A 26,225-nucleotide genomic window follows, 5' to 3' on the forward strand; every position below is an offset into this window, starting at 1 on the left:
CACCCTTTATTTCAATAATCCAGAACTGACTGTAGTGATTGATTTACACTGGTCCCCTGGCACATGCCTTACAGTTTCTTGCCTCTCACAGTAAAACCTGTGTCTGTAAATAAATTGCAATGCACTCTTGTGTTTGCTTGATCTACTCTGCTGAACATTTATATTGCAATGTTGGGTCATAAATGACATACCTTTCTTCAAATGAAGTCTCTGGTTGAGGAGGCAATTTTGCGCTTTCAGACGTTTCCAGGCCCTTAGATGTTGGCAGTAATGAAGGGATTGAAACTTGTAAGATGCTGGTGTGGAACTGTAATGTAATTAGAGAAAGTAAAAAATCCAATAAATAAGACAGAAGTCACAGAGATAAAATAAAAATAACGGAGACAATTACATGGTCCATCAAAAAAATTTCATACACCTATGTTTAAAAACACTATTCTTCTCTTTATAAAATGGTCTCTGGATATAAACATCAATGACTGTTAAAGTCAGAGAAAACATTCTGGAGGAAGGTCATTTTTTTTTTTAAAGGTTTTATTTATTTATTTGACAGAGAGAGAGTGATCACAAGTAGGCAGAGAGGCACGCAGAGAGAGGGGGGAAGCAGGTCCCTGCTTAGCAGAGATCCCGATGTAGGGCTCGATCCCAGGACCCTGAGATCATGACCTGAGCTGAAGGCAGAGGCTTAACCCACTGAGCCACCCAGGTGCCCCAAGGAAGGTCATTTTTGAACTTGGTTGTGAATAAAACATAATACCATCAAGTAAGTCAATAGTTGATCCTGACAACTTTAAGCCCTAGTAAAAACTTTGGTTCTAACCTTATGCAAGTCACTTAACTGGGCACCAGTTTTCTCCTCTGTAACATGAGAATGGCAATGCCTACCTGACAGGGTTGTCATGATTTGAGATGAGATTTGGGTAAAGTGCTTTGTAAACACATCTGTTTTCACTTTATTTTCTATCACTAGTCTAATAGAGAATGTTGTTCAAACCAGATTTTTTTTTTTTTTTAAGATTTTATTTATTTGGGACGCCTGGGTGGCTCAGTTGGTTAAGCAGCTGCCTTCGGCTCAGGTCATGATCCCAGCGTCCTGGGATCGAGTCCCACATCGGGCTCCTTGCTCCGCAGGGAGCCTGCTTCTCCCTCTGACTCTGCCTTGCACTCTGTCTGCCTGTGCTTGCTCTCTCTGTCTCTCTCTGACAAATAAATAAATAAAATCTTTAAAAAAAAAAAAAAGATTTTATTTATTTGACAGAGAGAGACATGGTGAGAGGGAACACAAGGAGGAGGAGTGGGAGAGGGAGAAGCAGGCTTCCCACTTCCCTGAGCAGGGAGCCTGATGATGGGCTCCATCCCAGAACCCTGGGATCACGACCTGAGCAGAAGGCAGACACTTAACGACTGAGCCACCTAGGCACCCACCAAACCAGTTCTTTGTGGATACCACTTAAAACACTTGGCTTAATAATACTACAGTAGCAACAACAAAAATGCCTAAAAACACCTTCCTAAACAAATGCTTTGTGTACCCTAAGGATGGAATCTATGGAACAAATTTTATACTCTGGGGTTAAATAATTTTCGATGACTGTAGAGCAGTATGGTGTAAGAGCCCATCATAAACTACAATACATGAATCACTTAAAAAATATTGTGATAAAAAAATAAAATTTTCCTCAGTGAATTCAGTCTGCCAGTCAACCAACCAATCAGTGACCGTCCCTCCTTCTGAAGTCAGCCAGGAAGGTAGGGACTTACAACCTGGAACACACTTCTAGATGCCAATCAATCAATGACAGTCTCACCTCTGTAACCACACATCCACAGTGGATGTCAACTCTCTCTAGCCTCTGAGAGTCCCTCAATCCCTGAGCTCCAAGCAACCCCACATGCCCCACATATGATCAAAGAGACTGTCCCTGACCAACAAAGTTCACCGAGGTAACTAAATAAGCAATACATTTAGCTCTGTGGTTTTTTGTTCCAGTTACTGAGCGGTGGTCTCATTCCTTGACACTAAGAGGTTATAACATGTGAAGTCTGTTGAAATAATCTGATTGGGCCCAAGACGGAGTGGTTCGTGTTAAGCTCCATGTCAGTAAACCCAAGCTTAGCTAAGTTTCCGTGCTCGGCACTCCCAGAAAAGGCAGACCTAGGTCAACCAATCGGCACTTGCCTGCCCTTAGTAAGTTACCTGACCCACCCCGCCCCGAGACTTCTCTTTGCTGCACATTAAGGAAAGTAACCCTACTTAACCAACCAGCAAATGACCAGCCTGATCCTCTGCTCCTGCTTCCTTCGGCCTAAAAAAGCCCTTCATTTTGTACAGATCCGTAGAGTTCCTTTCCATCTGCTAAAACGGACATTGCCTGATTCATAAATTGCTGAATAAAGCCAGTAAGATGTTGCAAATTTACTCATTTGAAGTTTGTTCTTTAACAACAAGTCTGATCTTGTTGCTTCGCGATTTTTTATTTATTTATTTTTTTTTTAGAATCTTTATGATTAGTTCTGGGCAATTTACAGAGCCATCATCCCTGTGTTAAAAATTTTCTCAGCTGAATTTTTTTTTAAAGATTTTATTTATTTGACACAGAGAGATCACAAGTAGGCAGAGAGAGAGAGGAGGAAGCAGGCTCCCTGCTGAGCAGAGAGCCCAATGTGGGACTTGATTGATCCCAGGACCCTGAGATCATAAACTGAGCCGAAGGCAGAGGCTTAACCTACTGAGCCACCCAGGCGCCCCTGAATTTTGTTCTTTAAGAAGTCCTATTGCTGTAAAATAGGAGATTACTTCACTCTCTTTTTTCTTTTTTTTTTTTTTAATTTGAATCTTTATGATTAGTTCTGGGCGAATTATTGAGCCATCATCCCTTGTGTTGTCAAGTTCACAGTAGCTCCCCGGGTTCCTAACATGGGGAAGGAAATGGCCCACTAACAAACTGATCCATTTCCTTGATTTCGTTTTGAACTTAGGACTTTAACTCCCAACTCCAATCTCCCTTCTAGCTCTTCTTTAACAATATGGCTGAACACACTCAATCCTCATCAAATCATTCTGGTTCCAAACAAAAAGTCTCATTAAAGTACAATTCACATAGGAAAGACTTTTTTTAAAGAGACTATCTGGGCAAATCTTACATGTAACATCTGCCATTCTGTAAATAGGCAGCAAGCATACTCATTGACTGTCAAATGTTATTTTTCCCTTCAGTAGAAATATAATTAGCAATTAGGGGATTTTCCCCCTCTAACATATTTTTTATTTCCCCCTCTAAAATATTTTTTATTCCTTAACTAATCCTTTGCCTCTTTTTTCCAATTTTATTGGGATATCACTGACATGCAGTACCGTATAAATTAAAAAGAAAAAAGAAAAGGAAAGGAAAAAAAAACACATTTTTTTCCTTGCAATGAGAACTTTTCGGATCTACAGTCTTAGCAACCTTCCAGCATACCAGACAGCAGTGTTAACTATAGTCATCACGTTGTACCTTATACCCCCAGCACACTTGTCTTATAACTGGAAGTCCGTACCTTTTGATCACCACCTTCCAATTTCCCCTACCCAGTAATCCTTATGACTGACATCTTTTAGCCCTCTCCTATAGTGAAGAGAGAAATGTTTCCTCCTTGAATTCATTTTCATGCAATTCAAATTTCATTTTCTCATTAGGTAATCAGCAGGAATAGATAGGAAAAGAAAAGATGCCACTTGGTTTTTTTCTCACTGAATACAGTAATATGTTAAAGGAAAGATGACCAAAGGGGGAATTGGAAAACATAAGGTAGTCAAGACTATTTAGTTAAAAAACAAAAACAACAATAACAAAAACAATTTTTCCCATTCCCAGTTTCTCTAGACAGTACACTGCACTAAAATTAAAAGTTCTAGGGCAAAGACGGAGGTGCTGTCAGGAAGCCACGGGTGTGCCTAGGTTAAGACCTCAGGAAGACTTAAGGTACAGCTGTCTCATTGAAACCTTCAAAAAGTTCGACAACTCTAAAAACAGAGGGAGATTCCATAGCAGCCATACAGAAAACTTAAGATAGAGAAAGTCTTATGGTGAAGATAATTGTGGATATCCTTTACCTGATAGAGTGGATTATAAATTGATTCATAAGAAATGCCAAATGAATAAAATATTATACCAAATAGAACCAAAAGGGACAGAGATAGTAGAAGGCAGAAGGCCCTAGACCCGTATAGATACTTTTGCAGAAAACAACTCATCTGCAATTACAGGTTCTTTCTCCTGGAAATGGAAAGATGACTCCCAAGGAACAACCAAGAGCCCAAAGGTCTGGGCCCTGTCAAGGAACTGGCCACACGAGCCTGGCTGGATTTGGGAACTGCTACTGACTAATGATACGTGGGTGTCTTCCATGTCTATGTTCCCTCTTCTTGAATGGGAATGCCCAGTAGTTACTATGCCCATTCCACCACTGCATGTCAGGTGTGTAGGGGACAAATGACTTGACCTTGAATTTCCTGGTTCTTTACATGGAATGGAGTGCTACTCGAGAAGCCAAACCTGAGCAGCTGCACCTACATCTTGACCGGGTCTGGATGACAAGGTCTTGGGATGCGGAAGCCTGACTGGAGTAAGACCAAGAGGTCTTTGATGAGGGGATGAGGACATTTTGCATGGGGGAGGGATATAAATGATTGTAGCCAGAGAGTGGAGGGCAGTTGTACTAGTCGAATATGGTCGTAGGGGTATATGCCATCCCATGTGTTCTTCTCAAATGTGATATTACTTGTCCATCAAGAGGTAGGGTCTTTGTTTCCTCTCTGTGAATGTGTGTGGGCCTGTGACTACAGGAGAAGAGATGCCACAGGGTTTCCGAGTCATAGCATAAAAGATGATATAAATATGCCCAGTCCTCTTATTGGGATGCTCATCCTTAGGATCTAAACGCTCTGCTAGAAGAAAGCCAGGGAGTCACAGGTATTTCCAGCTAGGGCCTCAGCTGAGGTCCTGTCCAACAGTAGTACCAACCAACCATGTGATATACAAATGGGTAGCCTTCAGATGACTCAAGCCTCCAGCCTTCACACCATTCCAACTATTGCCCAGTGGAGCGAAGAAGAAATGCTCCTGCTGAGCCTTACCCACATCACACATTTGTTAGCAAAACAAGTGCTGTCATTCAAGCCACAAATTTTTGGGGTGGTTTGCAATAGGTAATGGAAACAGATTTTGGAACCAGTCTGATGTGTGAAAGAAAAGTTAATGATGAGTTCAAGACTAAATATTCCTGTCCAGCTGCTTTTTTCCAAGTCTAAAGAAGTCAGGGAAGATTTTAGACCAGAATTTTTCAGAGACAACATTGGAAGTGACTAAAACCAATTCTTTATATAATCTCACGTTATCCCTCTTCATTTATTCCCTATTTGTTCTTTACTAATAAAGATTATTATTGTGTAGATTGTAATCCATTTAGGATGACATCTTTCTCCCATGTTCTTCCTGAATTGTTTAAGCAATTTTGACATTGCCCAAGGTATTTATTTATTAAAGAGGGGGGGAAAAAACAATCTTTCAAATAAAGTCCTAGCAGACTGAGTTTTGACATGAAAATTGCTAAGACTCAGTCAGTAGCCACACTGAGAAAAGATCCCAGGTCTTTCCTGCTGTCAACAGCATTTTAACCTTCAATGACACAGTCTCTTCACTACAAAGATAATGTTGAGAGTCTGTAAATACCTCTTCTGGAACACTTGTGTTGAATGGGTCACGACTGGGAGATCCCGTGACTGGTGTAGATGATACACTTTTCTCCAGGTCACTAAAACCCTGCGCATCCAGCAAAGTGGAGACGGAACCAGAAGTGAGCAGACCGTCCAAGTCGCCATCTTGGTCTAGGAAAAGGAGAAAAATGGCAGCTTTTCATTTACATTTCATTTTTGGAGGAAGAATACCAACTGAATATAAAAATTTTTCCCATCCTCAAAAATCAAAAGTGAGTTTCCTTTGAAATCCTTAGAAAAATAACAAGAGGACCTCTAGGAGAAATGTTAAACTATGAGCACCTGGAGCCTGAGGGTGGTATTAATAGCTATTACCACAGACTCACAGCCTTGAAATCAGAAGTTCATTTAGTCCAACAACCTTCCCTAATTTTGTTTCAGAATTTGGGGCTTTACAAATTTCAGTTCAGAAACAACCAAGCTGGGGAGGAGTCAAGATGGCGGAGAAGTAGCAAGCTGAGACTGCTTCAGCTAGCCGGAGATCAGCTAGATAGCTTATCTAAAGATTGCAAACACCTGAAAATCCATGGGCAGATCGAAGAGAAGAAGAACAGCAATTCTGGAAACAGAAAAACAACCACTTTCTGAAAGGTAGGACCGGCGGAGAAGTGAATCCAAAGCGACGGGAAGATAGACCCCGGGGGAGGGGCCGGCTCCCGGCAAGCAGCAGAGCAAGCGCGCACAAAATCAGGACTTTTAAAAGTCTGTTCCGCTGAGGGACATCACTCCAGAGGCTAAACCGGGGCGAAGCCCACGCGGGGTCAGCGTGGCCTCAGGTCCAGCAGGGTCACAGAAGGATCGGGGGTGTCTGAGTGTCGCAGAGCTTGCGGGTATTGGAACGGGAGAGCTGGCTACAGAGACAGAGCCGACAATAAGCTCACAGCTCGGTGTTACCTTGAACCGGTCGCAGGCTCGGTGAGCTCGGAGCGCGGCTGGAGGTCAGGCAGACGGGAGTAACTGGGCGCTGTTCTCTGAGGGCGCAGTGAGGAGTGGGGCCCTGGGCTCTCGGCTCCTCCGGGCCTGAGACCAGGAGGCCGCCATTTGTATTCCCGTCCTCCGGAACTCAACGGAAAGCGCTCAGGGAACAAAAGCTCCTGAAAGCAAACCCGAGCGGATTACTCACCCCGGCCCCGGGTAAGGGTGCTGTAATTCCGCCTGGGGCAAAGACACTTGAGAATCACTACAACAGGCCCCTCCCCCAGAAGATCAACAAGAAATCCAGCCGAGACCAAGTTCACCTACCAAGGAGTGCGGTTTCAATACCAAGGAGAGCAGCAGAATTCCAGAGGAGGAGAAAGCCAAGCACGGAACTCATGGTTTTTTCCTGTGATTTTTTTTAGTCTTGCAGTTAATTTAATTTTTTCTTTTTCATTTTTTTTTTTTTCCTTCTCGCCTTCGGGTAAATTTTTTTTTTTTAACTGTTACCTTTTTCTTTTTTAACGATTTTTTACTAGTTTATCTAATATATATATTTTTACTTTTTTACATATTTCTTAGGTGTTTTCTTTTTTAAAAAATTCTTTTCTTTTTTAATTTCTTTTTTCTTTTTTTTTCTTTCTTCCTTTTTGAACCTCTTTTTATCCCCTTTCTCCCCACTCACGATTTTGGATCTCTTCTCATTTGGTTAAAGCATATTTTCCTGGGGTTGTTGCCACCCTTTTAGTATTTTACTTGCCCCTTCATTTACTCTTATCTGGACAAAATGACAAGACGTAAAAATACAACACAAAAAAAAGAACAAGAGGCAGTACCGAAGGCTAGGGACCTAATCAATACAGACATCAGTAATATGTCAGATCTAGAGTTCAGAATGACAATTCTCAAGGTTCTAGCCGGGCTCGAAAAAGGCATGGAAGATATTAGAGAAACCCTCTCGAGAGATAGAAAAGCCCTTTCTGGAGAAATAAAAGAACTAAAATCTAACCAAGTTGAAATCAAAAAAGCTATTAATGAGGTGCAATCAAAAATAGAGGCTCTAACTGCTAGGATAAATGAGGCAGAAGAAAGAATTAGTGATATAGAAGACCAAATGACAGAGAATAAAGAAGCTGAGCAAAAGAGGGACAAACAGCTACTGGACCACGAGGGGAGAATCCGAGAGATAAGTGACACCATAAGACGAAACAACATTAGAATAATTGGGATTCCAGAAGAAGAAGAAAGAGAGAGGGGAGCAGAAGGTATACTGGAGAGAATTATTGGGGAGAATTTCCCCAATATGGCAAAGGGAATGAGCATCAAAATTCAGGAGGTTCAGAGAACGCCCCTCAAAATCAATAAGAATAGGCCCACACCCCGTCACCTAATAGTAAAATTTACAAGTCTCAGTGACAAAGAGAAAATCCTGAAAGCAGCCCGGGAAAAGAAGTCTGTAACATACAATGGTAAAAATATTAGATTGGCAGCTGACTTATCCACAGAGACCTGGCAGGCCAGAAAGAGCTGGCATGATATTTTCAGAGCACTAAACGAGAAAAACATGCAGCCAAGAATACTATATCCAGCTAGGCTATCATTGAAAATAGAAGGAGAGATTAAAAGCTTCCAGGACAAACAAAAACTGAAAGGATTTGCAAATACCAAACCAGCTCTACAGGAAATATTGAAAGGGGTCCTCTAAGCAAAGAGAGAGCCTACAAGTGGTAGATCAGAAAGGAACAGAGACCATATACAGTAACAGTCACCTTACAGGCAATACAAAGGCACTAAATTCATATCTCCCAATAGTAACCCTGAATGTGAATGGGCTAAATGCCCCTGTCAAAAGACACAGGGTATCAGAATGGATAAAAAAACAAAACCCATCTATATGTTGCCTCCAAGAAACTCATTTTAAGCCCGAAGACACCTCCAGATTTAAAGTGAGGGGGTGGAAAAGAATTTACCATGCTAATGGATATCAGAAGAAAGCAGGAGTGGCAATCCTTATATCAGATCAATTAGATTTTAAGCCAAAGACTATAATAAGAGATGAGGAAGGACACTATATCATACTCAAAGGGTCTGTCCAACAAGAAGATTTAACAATTTTAAATATCTATGCCCCCAATGTGGGAGCAGCCAACTATATAAACCAATTAATAACAAAATCAAAGAAACACATCCACAACAATACAATAATAGTAGGGGACTTTAACACTCCCCTCACTGAAATGGACAGATCATCCAAGCAAAAGATCAGCAAGGAAATAAAGGCCTTAAACGACACACTGGACCAGATGGACATCAGAGATATATTCAGAACTTTTCATCCCAAAGCAACAGAATACGCATTCTTCTCTAGTGCAAATGGAACATTCTCCAGAATAGATCACATCCTCGGTCCTAAATCAGGACTCAACTGGTATCAAAAGATTGGGATCATTCCCTGCATATTTTCAGACCACAATGCTCTAAAGCTAGAACTCAACCACAAAAGGAAGTTTGGAAAGAACCCCAATACATGGAGACTAAACAGTATCCTTCTAAAGAATGAATGGGTCAACTGGGAAATTAAAGAAGAATTGAAAAAAATCATGGAAACAAATGATAATGAAAATACAATGGTTCAAAATCTGTGGGACACACAAAGGCAGTCCTGAGAGGAAAATATATAGCGGTACAAGCCTTTCTCAAGAAACAAGAAAGGTCTCAGGTACACAACCTAACCCTACACCTAAAGGACCTGGAGAAAGAACAAGAAAGAAACCCTAAGCCCAGCAGGAGAAGAGAAATCATAAAGATCAGAGCAGAAATCAATGAAATAGAAACCAAAAAAACAACAGAACAAATCAACAAAACTAGGAGCTGGTTCTTTGAAAGAATTAATAAATTTGATAAACCCCTGGCCCGACTTATCAAAAAGAAAAGAGAAAGGACCCAAATAAATAAAATCATGAATGAAAGAGGAGAGATCACAACTAACACCAAAGAAATACAAACTATTATAAGAGCATACTATGAGCAACTCTACGGCAATAAATTTGACAATCGGGAAGAAATGGATGCATTCCTAGAAACATATAAACTACCACAACTGAACCAGGAAGAAATAGAAAGCCTGAACAGACCCATAACCAGTAAGGAGATTGAAACAGTCATTAAAAATCTCCAAACAAACAAAAGCCCAGGGCCAGACGGCTTCCCGGGGGAATTCTACCAAACATTTAAAGAAGAACTAATTCCTATTCTCCTGAAACTGTTCCAAAAAATAGAAATGGAAGGAAAACTTCCAAACTCATTTTATGAGGCCAGCATCACCTTGATCCCAAAACCAGACAAGGATCCCACCAAAAAAGAGAGCTATAGACCGATATCCTTGATGAACACAGATGCGAAAATACTCAACAAAATACTAGCCAATAGGATTCAACAGTACATTAAAAAGATTATTCACCACGACCAAGCGGGATTTATCCCAGGGCTGCAAGGTTGGTTCAACATCCGCAAATCAGTCAATGTGATACAACACATCAATAAAAGAAAGAACAAGAACCATATGATACTCTCAATAGATGCTGAAAAAGCATTTGACAAAGTACAGCATCCCTTCCTGATCAAAACTCTTCAAAGTGTAGGGATACAGGGCACATACCTCAATATCATCAAAGCCATCTATGAAAAACCCACCGCAAATATTCTCAATGGAGAAAAACTGAAAGCTTTTCCGCTAAGGTCAGGAACACGGCAGGGATGTCCATTATCACCACTGCTATTCAACATAGTACTAGAGGTCCTAGCCTCAGCAATCAGACAACAAAAGGACATTAAAGGCATCCAAATCGGCAAAGAAGAAGTCAAATTATCACTCTTCGCAGATGATATGATACTATATGTGGAAAACCCAAAAGACTCCACTCCAAAACTGCTAGAACTTATACAGGAATTCAGTAAAGTGTCAGGATATAAAATCCATGCACAGAAATCAGTTGCATTTCTCTACACCAACAGCAAGACAGAAGAAAGAGATATTAAGGAGTCAATCCCATTTACAATTGCATCGAAAACCATAAGATACCTAGGAATAAACCTAACCAAAGAGACACAGAATCTATACTCAGAAAACTATAAAGTACTCATGAAAGAAATTGAGGAAGACACAAAGAAATGGAAAAATGTTCCATGCTCCTGGATTGGAAGAATAAATATTGTGAAAATGTCTATGCTACCTAAAGCAATCTACACATTTAATGCAATTCCTATCAAAGTACCATCCATCTTTTTCAAAGAAATGGAACAAATAATGCTAAAATTTATATGGAACCAGAAAAGACCTCGAATAGCCAAAGGGATATTGAAAAAGAAAGCCAACGTTGGTGGCATCACAATTCCAGAATTCAAGCTCTATTACAAAGCTGTCATCATCAAGACAGCATGGTACTGGCACAAAAACAGACACATAGATCAATGGAACAGAATAGAGAGCCCAGAAATAGACCCTCAACTCTACAGTCCACTAATCTTCGACAAAGCAGGAAAGAATGTCCAATGGAAAAAAGACAGCCTCTTCAATAAATGGTGCTGGGAAAATTGGACAGCCACATGCAGAAAAATGAAATTGGACCATTTCCTTACACCACACACAAAAATAGACTCAAAATGATGAAGGACCTCAATGTGCGAAAGGAATCCATCAAAATCCTTGAGGAGAACACAGGCAGCAACCTCTTCGACCTCTGCCGCAGCAACATCTTCCTAGGAACAACGCCAAAGGCAAGGGAAGCAAGGGAAAAAATGAACTATTGGGATTTCATCAAGATCAAAAGCTTTGGCACAGCAAAGGAAACAGTTAACAAAATCAAAAGACAACTGACAGAATGGGAGAAGATATTTGCAAACGACATATCAGATAAAGGACTAGTGTCCAGAATCTATAAAGAACTTAGCAAACTCAACACCCAAAGAACAAATAATCCAATCAAGAAATGGGCAGAGGACATGAACAGACATTTCTGCAAAGAAGACATCCAGATGGCCAACAGACACATGAAAAAGTGCTCCATATCACTCGGCATCAGGGAAATACAAATCAAAACCACAATGAGATATCATCTCACACCTGTCAGAATGGCTAAAATCAACAAGTCAGGAAATGACAGGTGCTGGCGAGGATGCGGAGAAAGGGGAACCATCCTCCACTGTTGGTGGGAATGCAAGCTGGTGCAGCCACTCTGGAAAACAGCATGGAGATTCCTCAAAATGTTGAAAATAGAACTGCCCTATGACCCAGCAATTGCACTATTGGGTATTTACCCTAAAGATACAAATGAGGTATCCAAAGGGGCACGTGCACCCGAATGTTTATAGCAGCAATGTCCACAATAGCCAAACTATGGAAAGAACCTAGATGTCCATCAACAGATGAATGGATCAAGAAGATGTGGTATATATACACAATGGAATACTATGCAGCCATCAAAAGAAATGAAATCTTGCCATTTGCAACAACATGGATGGAACTAGAGCATATCATGCTTAGCGAAATAAGTCAAGCAGAGAAAGACAACTATCATATGATCTCCCTGATATGAGGAAGTGGTGATGCAACATGGAGGCTTAAGTGGGTACGAGAAGAATAAATGAAACAAGATGGGATTGGGAGGGAGACAAACCATAAGTGACTCTTAATCTCACAAAACAAACTGAGGGTTGCTGGGGGGAGGGGATTTGGGAGAAGGGGGTGGGATTATGGACACTGGGGAGGGTATGTGCTTTGGTGAGTGCTGTGAAGTGTGTAAACCTGGTGATTCACAGACCTGTACCCCTTGGGATAAAAATATATGTTTATAAAAAATAAAAAATTAAAAAAAAAAAAAGAAAGAACCAAGCTGGAGAATATCAGTGGTACAACAAACTAATTCTAAACAGCAACACAGTCACCATGAGAAACTCAATATTCATCATTCATCATTTCTGTGTTCTTATTTTTTTATTTATTTTTAATAAACTAATAATGTATTTTTATCTCCAGAGGTACAGGTCTGTGAATTGCCAGGTTTACACATTTCACAGCACTCACATCATCATTTCTGTGTTCTTAAAGCAAAACAAAACAAAACAAAACAAAAACCACATACATATAAAGAAGAAAAAACAACAATAGGCAATCTTCTGATTCCTTAAGATGATCCTTCTGTGCCATTTATTTTAAAGAAGAAAGAACAGCCTTATGGACAAATGCAACCACATACCCAGGAAAGCGGCCAACTTTGAGAACTACTTCTACATCTTCAGCAATGAAAAGGATTAGCTGCTGAACAACTATGTCAGATATTCTTTTTTAAAACCAAAAATTGATGCTTAAAACACTATTCTCTGAATAGTACAAAATCCTAAACTCATTTAAAGCTGTTAACTAGACTTACCTTCTTATATTTTTATTAGGCATTTATTCTAATTTCATTAAAATGTAGGTATTATTCGCATTCTCTAAGGACTAAGTAAATACAAATACTAGTTAGAAATCACTGTTTATAAACTATTCATTAGAACAGGACATAATTTTCAATGGTGGTTAAAAACTCCCTCTTTTTAATATACAAATGTCAGTAAGTACATGATAAGATGTCCAATACTTTTCATCATGAGGGACTTGTGACGAGAATACTTAAACACTAAACCAATTAAATCAAAATCATATCAAATGTACAGGATTGTGAAGTTTCAAATACCATACCAAGTGTTGGCAAGTGATACATTGCTGTTGGCAATGTAAAATAATACAACTAACTTTGGAAAAGAAAACGAAAAACAACCTCCTTTTTCTACACATTTTATATGCATTAAAAAAGATGAAAAAAAGTACAGGAGGGGTGCCTGGGTATCTCAGTTGGTTAAGTGTCTCTCTCTCTCTCTCTCTTTTTTTTTTAAGCTTTATTTACTTATTTGAGAGAGAGAGAGCATTGCATGCACGCACAGGCCAGGGGAGGGACGGAAGGAAAGAATCTTCAAGTAGCCTCCACCTGAGTGCAGAGCCAAGGTAAGGCCTGATCTCACGACCCATAAGATCATGAGCTGAGCTGAAAGCAAGAGTCGGACGCTTAACAAACTGAGCCACCCAGGTGCTCCAAACGTCAGACTCCATCTCTGCTCAGGTCTTGATCTCCAGGTCGTGCGTTCAAGCCCTATGTTGGGCTCCATGCTGGTCATGGAGTCTATTTTAAAACAAAACCAGATTAAACAAACAACAACAACAACAAAAAACCCCATGAAACTGACAAAAATGATCATGTCAGTGCAATTATGAAGAATACCTCTTTTCTTGATTTTCTTATGTTTCATAATTATAGAAATTAATGTTTTCCTTTGATTTTTAAATATAAAAACTACAGTATTGAGATTCTATAAAATCAAATACTGTTTTAAATGTTATGACTACAGGGGTGCCTGGGTGGCTCAGTGGGTTGAGCCTCTGCTTTCGGCTCAGGTCATGATCTCAGGGTCTTCTGCTCAGCAGGGAGCCTGCTTTCCCCTCTCTTTCAGCTGCCTCTTTGCCTATTTGTGATCTTTCTCTTTGTCAAATAAATAAATAAAATCTTTAAAAAAAATAAATGTTATGACTACGTAAAAATTAATCACTTGTTAATTTGCAATACTGTCTAAAAAGAGACACTCTCTTGAAGGCAGAGAAAATGCTGAGTGATGAGAATCGCTGTAAGAACACTGACAGAGGTTCATTTGCTTGTTCATTTGGATATTTAAAATTTTAACATACACTAAGTCCTGTGGAAAATAAGATGAAGATCCATTTTTTTTTCCCCTCTCAGAAATCCTCGTCTGAAGTAGGATTTTCTTTCTTTTTGAACTCATCGAAATTGAAATTCCAAAATCTGAGTATTTCACAAGTATCTCTGAAAAAATTTATTACTCATGTTTACTTTTAGAGCAAATAACCCCACCTTGCATTGCTAATGAATGAGAAAACTTCCAACGTTCTTAACACTTTTGTTTTAAATGACCCCCAGAGATTTTCCACATTTGAGGATGGCCAACTGAACCATGCACCTATAGAATAATACCACATCAAAAGGCATAACTATTTTATTAAGTTTTTAATTCTAATTAACATACAGTGTAATACTAGTCTCAGGTATACAATATAGTAATTCAAAACTTCCCAACATCACCCTGTGCTCATCCCAACAAGTGCACTCCTTAATCCCCATCAAAGCGTGACTATTTTTACTTAGATGTCTTATGGTTTTGGTTTTATTTTATGTTTTAACTTAACACATTCAAAGCTGAACACAACCCCCCTTAATCATTTCAGTGCGCCCTCACTAGGCTTCGCTACCTTGGTAAATGGAATCATCACACACCCACCCCCCACCCCCGGTCGCTTTAGTCAAAAACATCAGTCTTTCTTGATTCTTTCCTCTTCTTCACTCTCATCTAATTCGTCACACCACTGTGTTAGTTCGAACACCAAAATGTGTTTCTAATCAGTACCATTATTAACATTCCATTTGGAATCCTGCAAGAGCCTCTTGACTGGCTTCTCTTCTTCTGATACTGCTCCCTCCTCCCAATATGGTCCATTTGTTACGAAAATGCCGCAGACTTGTAAAAACCCTTCCGTGGATCCCTCTGGGCTCACAGAGCTGAATGCCTCACATTGCCTGACCTGGCCAACGCTAACTTCTATCCGCTCGGCTCATCTCCTCTCATCCTCCCCCTGATCACTTCCTTCCAGTCAGTCACAACGGTCTTTTTACTACTTAAATACACCGAGCCCATTTTCCCCATAGGCTCTTTTAATAAATAAACAAACAAACAAACAAATAAATAAATGAATGAATGAATGAATAAAATTTACTTATTTATTTTTGAGAGAGAGAGAGAAAGCATAAGCAGGAGGGAAGGGTAGAGGGAGAAGCAGACTTTTTGCTGATCTGGGAGGCCAATGCAGGACTCGATCCCAGGACCCTGGGATCATGACCTGAGCTGAAGGCAGATGCTTAACCCACTGAGCCACCCAGATGCCCCTCCCCCCAGGCTCTAGAACACACTGTTCTGTCTAGAATGCTATCTGATGAACTCCACACAGAGGTTCTCCTTGACCAACCAGTCCACAGTATTCTCTTTGGCCTACTCACCAAGAAAGTGTGTGATATTGTTTCCTAATGATATTGTTGAATAAATGAATAAACAAACTATTTTGGAATAATGGATATTCCAGGAAAATGAAAACAAATGTTAAAGTTCATAGCCACTTAAAATCAAGTAAAGTAGAAAAACCTATAGAGCTACAGTACCTTTGTTACCTTGGGTCAGTATCACTGTATCTTGCATCTTCTTGTACCTATTCAGGCACTGTCGAAGATCTTCTATTTTCCGATCCTATTAATAAAATAAATTGTCATCTTTAAACTATGACTTTAAACAGTAAAAGTAATTGCAACACAAAGAATAGGGAGACATGAATTATTTACATTATTCAAGGAATATTTCTAAACTTTAGTAAAACTGGTAATATCTACATTTTACCAGTTTTCCTACGTACATCAGAGATAGAGAAAAAGTACCTCTAAATTTAGAGATCCTATCCTTCAGCTGCCATCTTTAAAAACAAAAACAAAACAAGGTAATAAGATACAAAACAAAAACAAAAACAAAACAAGAAAAAAATCAACTTTAATTATTCTCCTCTCCAACTTATGGGCAGGTCTTGAAAGAAAGATCTACTACACCTGTTGTCTTTACCTGCTGTCATCAATCATAATCTGGCCTTTCTCTTCTCAAAACACTCAGCCAAAGTTGTACCAATTAGTCATCAGAGTCATCAGAGACTTCACATTTACTAAAAATAAGAGAACTTTTCATCCTTTTTCTAATTGGACCTCTGATACTTGACTGACCCCACTCTTTCCTCCTTTTTCCTTCACTTTTCTTTCCACTCTTTCTTTTCTTCTATTTTGATTTCTTAATCCCTTGACCAGATAGATATTCTACTTCCACTATCTACCCAGCCCAGTCTATAAAATGTTAGTGCTTTAAGATTTTGTCCTTTACCCCCACTCTGGTGGATCCTAAAAAAATGGGCTCCCTAGCTCTTCTCTCACTGGTTTTGGGCCTGGCCATGTGACTTGCTTTGGTCAAAGAGATATCAACAAATGTGGTTAGGGTTTGCCCTCTCTCTCTGCTCCAGGGAACCTTCACTATGTGAAGAAGCACAGGCTAGTCTAATGGAAGACGAGATATCATTTGGAAAAGAGACATCCCAGATGGGCCCAATCTACGCAAGGATGTTAATCACTAGACATGTGAGTCACACCAGCCTAGACCATCCAGCCCCATCCCACCCACCAGCTAACTGCAGAGATCAACAAAGCCAGCCCAGACCAGGAGAACCCCCTAATCAACCATCAGAAGTATGAGAAATAATAAATGTGATTTGTCATGGAGCAAAAGCTAATTTACATATCAACTATAGCTTAGTCTCCGAAAATCTATAATTCTGTATTTTTCCTAAAATGGACTGGGTTCACTCCCTACCCCATCTATAATTATACATTAACCCCCAAATTTAGATTCATTTTCCAACTTTCTATGAGAAATCTCCTTTTAAAAGTCCCATGAGCACATCGAAGTGAATGTCTCTAAAATTAAGCTCATTATTTGCCCCTGGTACTTGAGCTTAGATCCCCTTAACTCTTTGAGGGCACTATCATTCACCTCATTACTCAAACTAGAAACTTGTTCTCAAATCCCCCCCCCCCAAAAAAAATTACTTCAAAGACTTTTACTTACTCGAGACAAAAAGAGGGTGAGAGAGAGAGAAGAAGAAGCAGGAGGAAGGGGCAGAGGGAGAGGGAGAAGCAGGCTCCCACAGGGAACCTGATGTGGAGCTCAATCCCAGGACCCTGTGGTCGTAACCTGACCGAAGGTAGGTGCTTAACCAACTGAGCCACCCAGGAGCCCTCAAATCCAAAATAAGGTTTTCAAAAACCCTGTCAACCTGTGTAAATGTCAGCGTCATATACCCCTCTACCTTATCTCATTCTGAACTTTCCCAACATGCACTAGGCTGTGCCAAGTCTGGGCTTTTGAGACATGTTTAGTTCATAGATACTCTCCTTAGCAGCTTTCGTTTTCCTGATAAACAACTCTTGCCTTTCCTCAGATTTTGCTCAAATGCAACCTCTTTGAAGCCTTCTGGAACTACTAAAAACTTATGTCAGCGTTGGTGCTCCTAAAGCAGTTTGAATGTCTAGTAAGCCCTCAGTCAACACTGGGAGATTTGTTTGTTATTGATGCTTTTTGAGAGAGAGAAATTAAGACTAAATGAATTTGTGATTACTTTTTTAAAAGTAAAAGCTATGGGGGCACCGAAGGGACTCAGTCAGTTATGCGTCTACCTTTGGCTCAGGTAGTGATCCCAGAGTCCTGGGATCAAGCCCCATATCAAGCTCCCTGTTCGCTGTTTTTCTCTCAAATAAATAAAATCTTAAAAAAAAAAATAAAGTAAAAACTACATGGGCCCCTTGCTAATGACTTTCCTTTTTATTCCACAGTGGTAAAGACTAGCAAAAAGAAACCTAAATATAGGTGGGTGGAGAGGGCAATGAGTTTATTTCCTAATAAAGAGCAAATAAAGAGAATGAACGGCAAAAATATAGAGTAAAACAGAGAACACAAGAATTAGAGAAAGAAACAAGCTGAGACAAAAAGATCAAGGCAAAGTTCTTTGGCAGTTGCTTGTTTTTTTACTTCCTTGAAATGACTCTTTTCTTGGGAAAATGCCTCCTTGTCCTATTCATTGAGTAACATGACGTGTAAGAGTAGTTCTGATGATGCGAGCTGAACCCGACTGTTGCTGTCCGCTGGGTATATGGCTGATCAGGTAGGCCATGAAAAAACACCTTGCTTTAGAGGACACTGTTTCCCTGCTCTCATCAGAATGAAATCAGTGAAGCAACAGGAAAGAAGACTCTGGAGTCCCTGGCATTTGGCCAACAAAGCTAAAAGACAGCCTAGGGCCATATTTTATTTCATGGTACTGATGCCTCTGTTCTCGTATCTCACCTCTCAGGAGAACAGAGACAATCCCTCATGTGAAAGAATCCAGGAGTGTGAAGAAAATGATATGAAGAAAATTAACCTCATCGGGAAGCTAACAATTGTCAGGGACCACCCCTTTCAGAGTTCATGCGAGCCCAGAAAGGATGCACTATGGACTGTATCCTTTCTCTCATTTCCCACCTGAATATAAAGAAATGATCTCAGGGCTTGAACATTTTTCCAGATTCACAGGGAGGTGGGAGAGGGAGATCTCAGTGGACCCAGTGCTGCCGGTCACCACTCTACCCACACAGTCACAATGACAACTGCCATCACCGAGAGCAGGCACATGAAGGTAGAAAGGCAGAACGGCTGTCCCTCAACATCAGTAGTGTGTAGGGTTCTTCCAACCTGGCATATCTCAAGAAAACTCATGGAGTGATCAAAATGGTGGTACACACCCACATAAATACTTTAATTTCATCTAGATACCTTTTCTTCATTTGCTGCCATCAAAGATTCCATAGCCTTTTTCATTTTTTGCACTTCAATATCTGTAAATATCACAAGAACACGTCAGAAGTCAGTTTTGTTAAGGTGTGTGACAATAACAAGGGGCTAACTCTTCAGACTGAAGTGTTTTAATGAAATGTTTACCGTCCATATCCTCTTTTGGGGAAAATCTGAAAAATGAACACCTTCCATGTCGCCGCCTGAATAGTTATCACTCCAGAAAGCAAACAATATGGGTCAAAGCTAACTACCCTCTCTCGAAGCAATAACAAAATCCTCACGAGAACACGGAAGGTGAAATTTCAGTGCTACAACCATGAAAACACAGCTTTTCAATTAAAAAAAAAAAAAAAAGAAACAAGAAACCTAGAAAGCAGTGGGCGAAAGCGATGGACGGTGTACACAATGACATAAGCAGAGGACAGGATACTCAGTTTTAACCAAGATGGAGGCATGAATGGCAAGAGCCTGATGGAATGTGGCATCTATAGCAGTCATGCTATGAAGGTGGTTGTAGGTTCCATACAGAAGGATAAGTACTTTGCTTCATCTATAAACATCATTTATGACACTATTTTAAAAGGTAAATGTGATTTTCCTTAAAATTTGACAGTCAAATACAAAAGCACATTACTTTAATAATAAAAGAACCAATATTTTAAGATGAAATGTCAACCTAAAACGAAATCACAAATTAAAAAAATTCAAACAGAAAAAAAAATTGAGCTAAGGTTACCTGCTTCTGAGAAAAACAAACAAACAAACTACTACTTAAGGTAAGTTTTAAAATGCATCATTCATCACTGATACAACACTTTCAATATGAAGGTATATTCTGTAGAAATTGTTTTTTTTTTTTTTTGATGCCCAATTCTCTGGGTGTAAGAATTCAACATCTGGAGGAAAGAGTCTATTAATTAATGATTTATCTCGATGAGGCTGGTTCTGTTAATCAGCCTGGGTACAATCTTGTCTAACACCAACAGGGTATGTTTAGTTCCTAATGTAGATCTCAGGGAAGAAATGGGCTACAAAACCTTGAAAAGTAATTTTCTCCTCTGATACTCTGTCTCCCGAACTACAAAAAAAATTCTTCCTCCCCTCTGTTACTCTGGGTGTTCTGCTATACCCTGTGGAGCAAAAGGGCTGAATCGGGGGGGTGGGGGGGGAGAAATCAGCAAAATGACCTTTTACTCCTTGTTTTTACTGTTTGTTTATTTACCCTCTATTTTGTGCACTCTGAAGAAATGGGGAGCTTATCGATGAAGCAACTTCACATCTTTGGTGAGATAAATGTTTTTAAAACACATGCAAAGAACAGTCCAAGTAGTACTTTTGGTGAATTTAAAGGCTGATGGAAAGACACCAAAAACCTTACTTTTGTCTTTGAGCTTCTTTTTAAAATTTTCATCTGTGCAGGAAAACCCATCGAATTGGAAGTTAGTATATACATTACAACAATAAATATTTTTAAAGTACTATTATTTAGTCTTTTGCCTAAGATAAAGAAGCTAACCCTATAAAAACTGAATATTAAACACTATTTTGTGGCTTTAGGAATGGTACTGCAATGCATGAAGCTCTGTGTAAGGTTAGAAAGAGAATATAATTCATCCAAAGACCTAGATTTGAGTTCCTACCTCTGTCACTTCTTCTTTGTGAACCCTGATTTCCTGGCATATTAAAGTTAGGTCTGTGGAATACAAGCACTCCTTATACTCTACGGGGTGAAAACACCATTAGTGATGTTTGGTTGTAACATTTCCATTACGGGTCAGCACATGGCTTTCCTGAATGTGCCCAGCACTTGGCTTAGGACACATGAACCTCACCACTCAAATTCAATGACTCTGACGTGGTCTACCTCCCGTTCAATGAGATGAGTCCACTGATCACGCAGTGAGATCTTATGCCAACATCAGATTGCTATGAAGTTTCTAAACATTGCTCCCGACTCTTGTGTTTATCGGGCTGTGTGTTGGCGATAAGCAGTTCATAGACCAGCGTCCGTCTTTGGGAACCACTACTCCAACACGTCCTCTAGCCCACAACATGATTCCATTTTATTCTTAAAACCCTAAAGGCATGACCTATCTGTGAACGTCCTTTAAAGACTACACAAATCTAGGGATGCCTTGCTGGTTCGTTCAGTCAGTATATAGTATGTGATTTTTGATCTCGGGGAGGTGAGTTCCAACCCCATGTTGAGTGTAGAGCTTCCTTAAAAAACAAAAAAACACAACGCCAGAATTCTATTATATGCCAAAATACACAAGGGGGGAAAAATCCTTCAATGGTTGATGAGTTAGCTTTCTGATCCATAGGGAATTACAACTACAGGGATATAAAGCCAGGGTATTCTAGAACCAAGAAAGACATTATAGGTAACCTAACTGAAGCCCTTCATTATTCAGACAGTGAGGTTACCGATGCTCACATAAAAATGTACTAAAGCTACACTCAATGGAATTTTTAGTTTCAAGAGTCAGAAGTTGCTTTGTAGTTTGCATGCCACAGTGATTTATAATAGCAAAGAAAGGTTAAATCAAACCTAGTGTTGTCAGGTGTTCTGTGCATTTATATTTCCAAATATAACATAAAAAACACATTTCATTCAAGTTATTTTCTATCACATATAACGTGTATTAAAAATGACAGTCCATACAATATTCAAGACAAACTTCCTCAGTTATGAGAAAAATTTTTGATAAATTCACACACGTTTTCAAAAAAGAGGATTATTTTTGCTTTCTAGCAGGTTGAGGGCTCAGTCCACCATAAGAAATTTTCCTTGATCTTCCAAAGATGCAAAGTCCTTTCCTCTCTTCTCTCAAAAGTGTAGGAACGGTTTCTAAATCTCTTAGTTCATGCTGTTTCAAGTTCAGTTCAGAGGGAGATTAAACCTGGGACATGATAATGTTCCCTTTTAATGCTTTCTATCACTTCCTTGTACTGCCATCAGAACAAGAACTGTCTCAACAGAATTCACAACTTAGTAATGCATAATAAACACCGCATGAAGTACAGAGTTGCTCTCCTCCAGCTGCTGAAGAGGAAGCTACTAGATCCCCAGGCACAGGGAAGAGTTTCGGAGGAGGCCCTGCTGTCCTGGCCTCAGCTGGTTTCCGCTACCCTTCTCCTTTCTCTGAAAGGACTCACCACTGACACGGGGTTCTTTTGCAGGTGTGGGGAGGAAGGGAGGGCTGCACAGGGAGGTTTCTAAGAAAGTAAGAGAACAAATGTCAAATGTATGTGCCCACCTCGATCGAGAATTTCCACCCCTTCTCCTTTCATCTTGCACACCAGTTTTTCCTGTAGCCTTTTTACTTCAGATTCCTTCTCTTCCAGCTGTTCTTTTAAAGATGCCAGTTCGTCCTACAAATGATAAGCTCGTTTTACAACAGGGAATTATGACTAAAGGAGAATATTCAGGGAGCATGTTAACTCTTAAGTCAATAATGAGTTTTTGGGAATGAAACAAAAACGATAGGAATCTAGATGCAGACTTCAGAAACCAGACAGTGGCAAGAGGAAGCAGGAAGCAAGACAATTAATGAAGGTCAATGTCTAATAATTCTGGAATAAGTGTTTCAAGTTTCTGTGTGACCAAATTAAAACAAAATGCTTTAAAGTGTAATTAGGACCTGAGTAGCCTAAGTTTTAAAGCTTATGTTAAACAAACAAAAAAAACCCTCCCCCAGTTAATCCAGGATGATAATCAAATTAGACCCCGAGTGTCATAAAAGCAAAATAAAATGCAAATTGGAAAATATATATCAAGACTTGACTGAGATTTATTTAGTATTTCAAGATGGCATTCATGTTCCCTGAGCATGAACAAGGCAGAGCTTAATTGATGGGTAAGGTAGCAAGTGGTGAACAATGTTAGCCAAATCATGGGACTAACTAATTCATCTTCATCACCAAAATAAAAGGACAGAGTCTCCCACAACAATGGAAAAAAGATTTAACAGATTTTAAATCCCCCCCCCTTCTTGTCTACTATGTAGCTATTAAAGATTCCAAGTCCAATATTCTATTTACTAATGTTAAATTTTCAGTTTAATTTTGGTGAAGAATTAGCTTTAGCAAACTGAAATTTTGCTGGCTGTATTTTAGCACAGAAAATAAAGCTCTGCAGTGCTAATAAGTGTATTTTTATAACTGATAAACATTTTATTTTCAGTCTCTTAAGGTAGGTATTGTGTTTAGTACTATGAGAAGATCTCCAAAGACGCAAGAAAGCTGGCCCTATACTTTTTACTTATGATAGGCATGGATCCCAAGTACAAGGAATTTTCAGTAGCACTGGCAAAAAGCTTCTTTACAGCAGTAATTTCAACTCACTGTCAGGATACAGTTAACCTGTAAGAAAGTCCCAAAGGAAGAAGCAGTCTGAGGCAAAATGGATATCTTTTTCCAGGTGCATTTTTACAACTATTTTACCAAGCTTGGATCTCAGGTACTCTAAGAGAATGAGATCAAATTTCTAAATGAATATTTTTATTTTGCCCATTTATTATTTTTCATTAATTATTTCATATGTTTCTGAAAACAACATCAGGGATCGCACTGGCCCTTCCATCAGCTTTTTTAAATGTATTTTTAAAAAAACAGATGACACACACACGATGAATGCACATGCTACTGAAAAACACTATCACGGCAAAACAGCGCAAGCCAGAAAGCAAACAGGCCCAGGACCCCATTACCCAAAGTCTACTACACCTTCAGTGACTCCCATTTTTGTTCCATCCGCTGCTTTTCATACTGCATCTGACCCACCTTGATTTTCATGCTAGAAAGTTTGGCCATTAAAGACTGATAGAGAGACAGAGGTGTGAAAGAAACCACAGATAGAAAAAGACAAGCCTAAATATCCAAGAAAATAGTATCGGTTTATAAAGGAGGTTAGGTTAACTAACAGAAATAACAGGTTATGTTTCACTAGATTAGTTAAAGCCCCAAGTTTTAAAAATTCAGAATAGTGGTGTTCAAATTCAAGAAAGTCTCCAGCTTGGGGGGAAATTTCATTCACTTGTAAGATAACTTCTTTATCATCTATTGAGTTGAGAACTTGTATTATGGATCATAGGTAAGTGAGGCAGGCTGTTTACAAATTTTTGCCATTGAGAAAGCTTACCTTGGTTGATTTCAGCTTTTTTTCATACTGAAGTCTTTCATTGTCCATTTCACTGACTCTTAACCTCAAATCATTGATCTCTTGCATTAGCCCCTGTCAAAGGAGGAACAATGAAACATATCAGGAAAGCAACAACACACCTATGTAGGCCAAAATAGCAGCTTGGAAACCTAGTCAACAAGCCCCTGGGTTCAGGTTGTAGGAATTGGATCAGACAAATGGAAATAAATGTATCTCCCTGAGGCCCAAAGCATCTTTCTAGTTAAAACACTATTTTAAATTCTCCATGCATCTGGCCCACAATCATGAGATTATGGAAATCAAAGGTAATTCTTTAAAAATTAAATTCAAATAATTAACATATAATGTATCATTAGTTTCAGAGGTAGAGGTCAGTGATTCATTAGTCTTATATAACACCCAGTCTCTTCACATCACTGCTCTCCTTAATGCCCATCCCCCTTACCCCATCCCCCCACCCCCCACCCCTCCAGCAACCCTCAGTTTGTCTCCTATGCTTAAGAGTTAAAAGGTGACTTTCAATTTTGATTAACAAAGGTAGCCAATCGCATACATCAATCATCAGCTATTTCTGGACTAAAAATCACCATATAGATTCCAACTTTAAAAATTAACTAGAAAAATTTTCTTTAGTAAAGCCATTACTTTTAGGGCCTTTTCAGTGATCTGTGGATTATTTATAAAAATATTTTTACAATTTCTTCCTTTGTCTAACAAAAATATAGATTGTTCATCAACCCAGTCTGGGAGAATGGAATGGAATTTAAATCCTTTTATTGTTTTTTTTGAAATGTAAACCTTTTAAACCAAGGATTCTCAGCTTGAGGGTGGATGAGGGCCCTGTAATTTACAAATACATTGTCATAACATGAATGTTACATTTGGAACAGAAAAAAGAAAATAATCCTAAGGTTTTCATAATACAAATACAGCCAGAAGCTTTTCTCTTTCACATTAAAAAAAACAAAACAAAACAAAAACTAATTTGCTTGTAAAACTTGTCTAAGTGTTCTAAGAAACAGTAACATATTTTTGTCTAGAGCCCAGACAGTAGGAAAAGGGAATCAGAATGCCACACAATACCAACTTCAAATACTGTGGAAAGGATTTCTTTTTTGATTACAAACCATCAAGACTCCACCAATGCTTAACATGTTTTTATTCCTCATTTTACAAGTCCTCTACTCCTGAGCCACAAATAAACAGATGACAGAACTATACAAAAATGCCATAAAAAAGAAGCAATACCATAAGAAATAAAACTTTCTTACTAAACTTCTATGAGTAATGATTCACACATGGGGAGAGGGATGCCTTTCCTAAATTACTTAACAGTACTATATAATAATTACTCATTAGTTATTATTATAATTATTTTTTCTTTTTTTTGTTGTTCCTAAAGAGGGGGGAAGAAGGAGAGACGTTTCAAGCAGACTCCCGCTAAGCATGGAGTCCTAGGCAAGGCTCAATGAGATTCTGACCTGAGCCAAAATTCAAGTCAGAGGTTTAACTGACAGGGCCACCTAGGTGCCCCTAGTACAGTTGTTATTAGTACAGTACCTCAGTAAGGGAACAGCTGTTTCCTCCTTTCACGAATGAGGTCAGGAAGTGTTTGACATCATTTAATAACATTTTAGCTGTGATTCCTTATCTACAGGTTCGGAATTCAAGTCTAAGGAAAAAGTCAGTTTCTCCCATTTATTTATCCCCCATTTATTAATCATTCTTGCATACTAGAATTCTTAGTGACCTTCCTTCATCTCCTGGTCTTTTTAATATATATCTTGCCACTTTTTCATGGCTAGCAGCTTT

At 39.2% G+C, this 26,225-nt stretch overlaps 1 protein-coding gene across 1 annotated transcript in view; it reads right to left on the reverse strand.

Moving 5' to 3' along the window:
• The window catches only part of LOC309870248 (liprin-beta-1-like), a gene marked incomplete at both ends in the record, with an annotated part of 53,233 nt that overhangs the window by 14,359 nt on the left and 12,649 nt on the right, over positions 1 to 26,225 (reverse strand). Inside the window, 7 exons of the mRNA XM_082742435.1 lie at positions 192 to 307; positions 5,715 to 5,869; positions 16,000 to 16,075; positions 19,229 to 19,290; positions 22,510 to 22,624; positions 23,978 to 24,070; positions 24,393 to 24,485. Coding sequence (XP_082598561.1) covers positions 192 to 307; positions 5,715 to 5,869; positions 16,000 to 16,075; positions 19,229 to 19,290; positions 22,510 to 22,624; positions 23,978 to 24,070; positions 24,393 to 24,485 — 710 coding nt within the window. The remainder of the gene's footprint in view (positions 1 to 191; positions 308 to 5,714; positions 5,870 to 15,999; positions 16,076 to 19,228; positions 19,291 to 22,509; positions 22,625 to 23,977; positions 24,071 to 24,392; positions 24,486 to 26,225) is intronic.

This window comes from Mustela nivalis (genome assembly GCF_964662115.1).
Source record: "Mustela nivalis genome assembly, chromosome: 7".
NCBI classification, from domain to species: Eukaryota; Metazoa; Chordata; class Mammalia; order Carnivora; family Mustelidae; genus Mustela; species Mustela nivalis.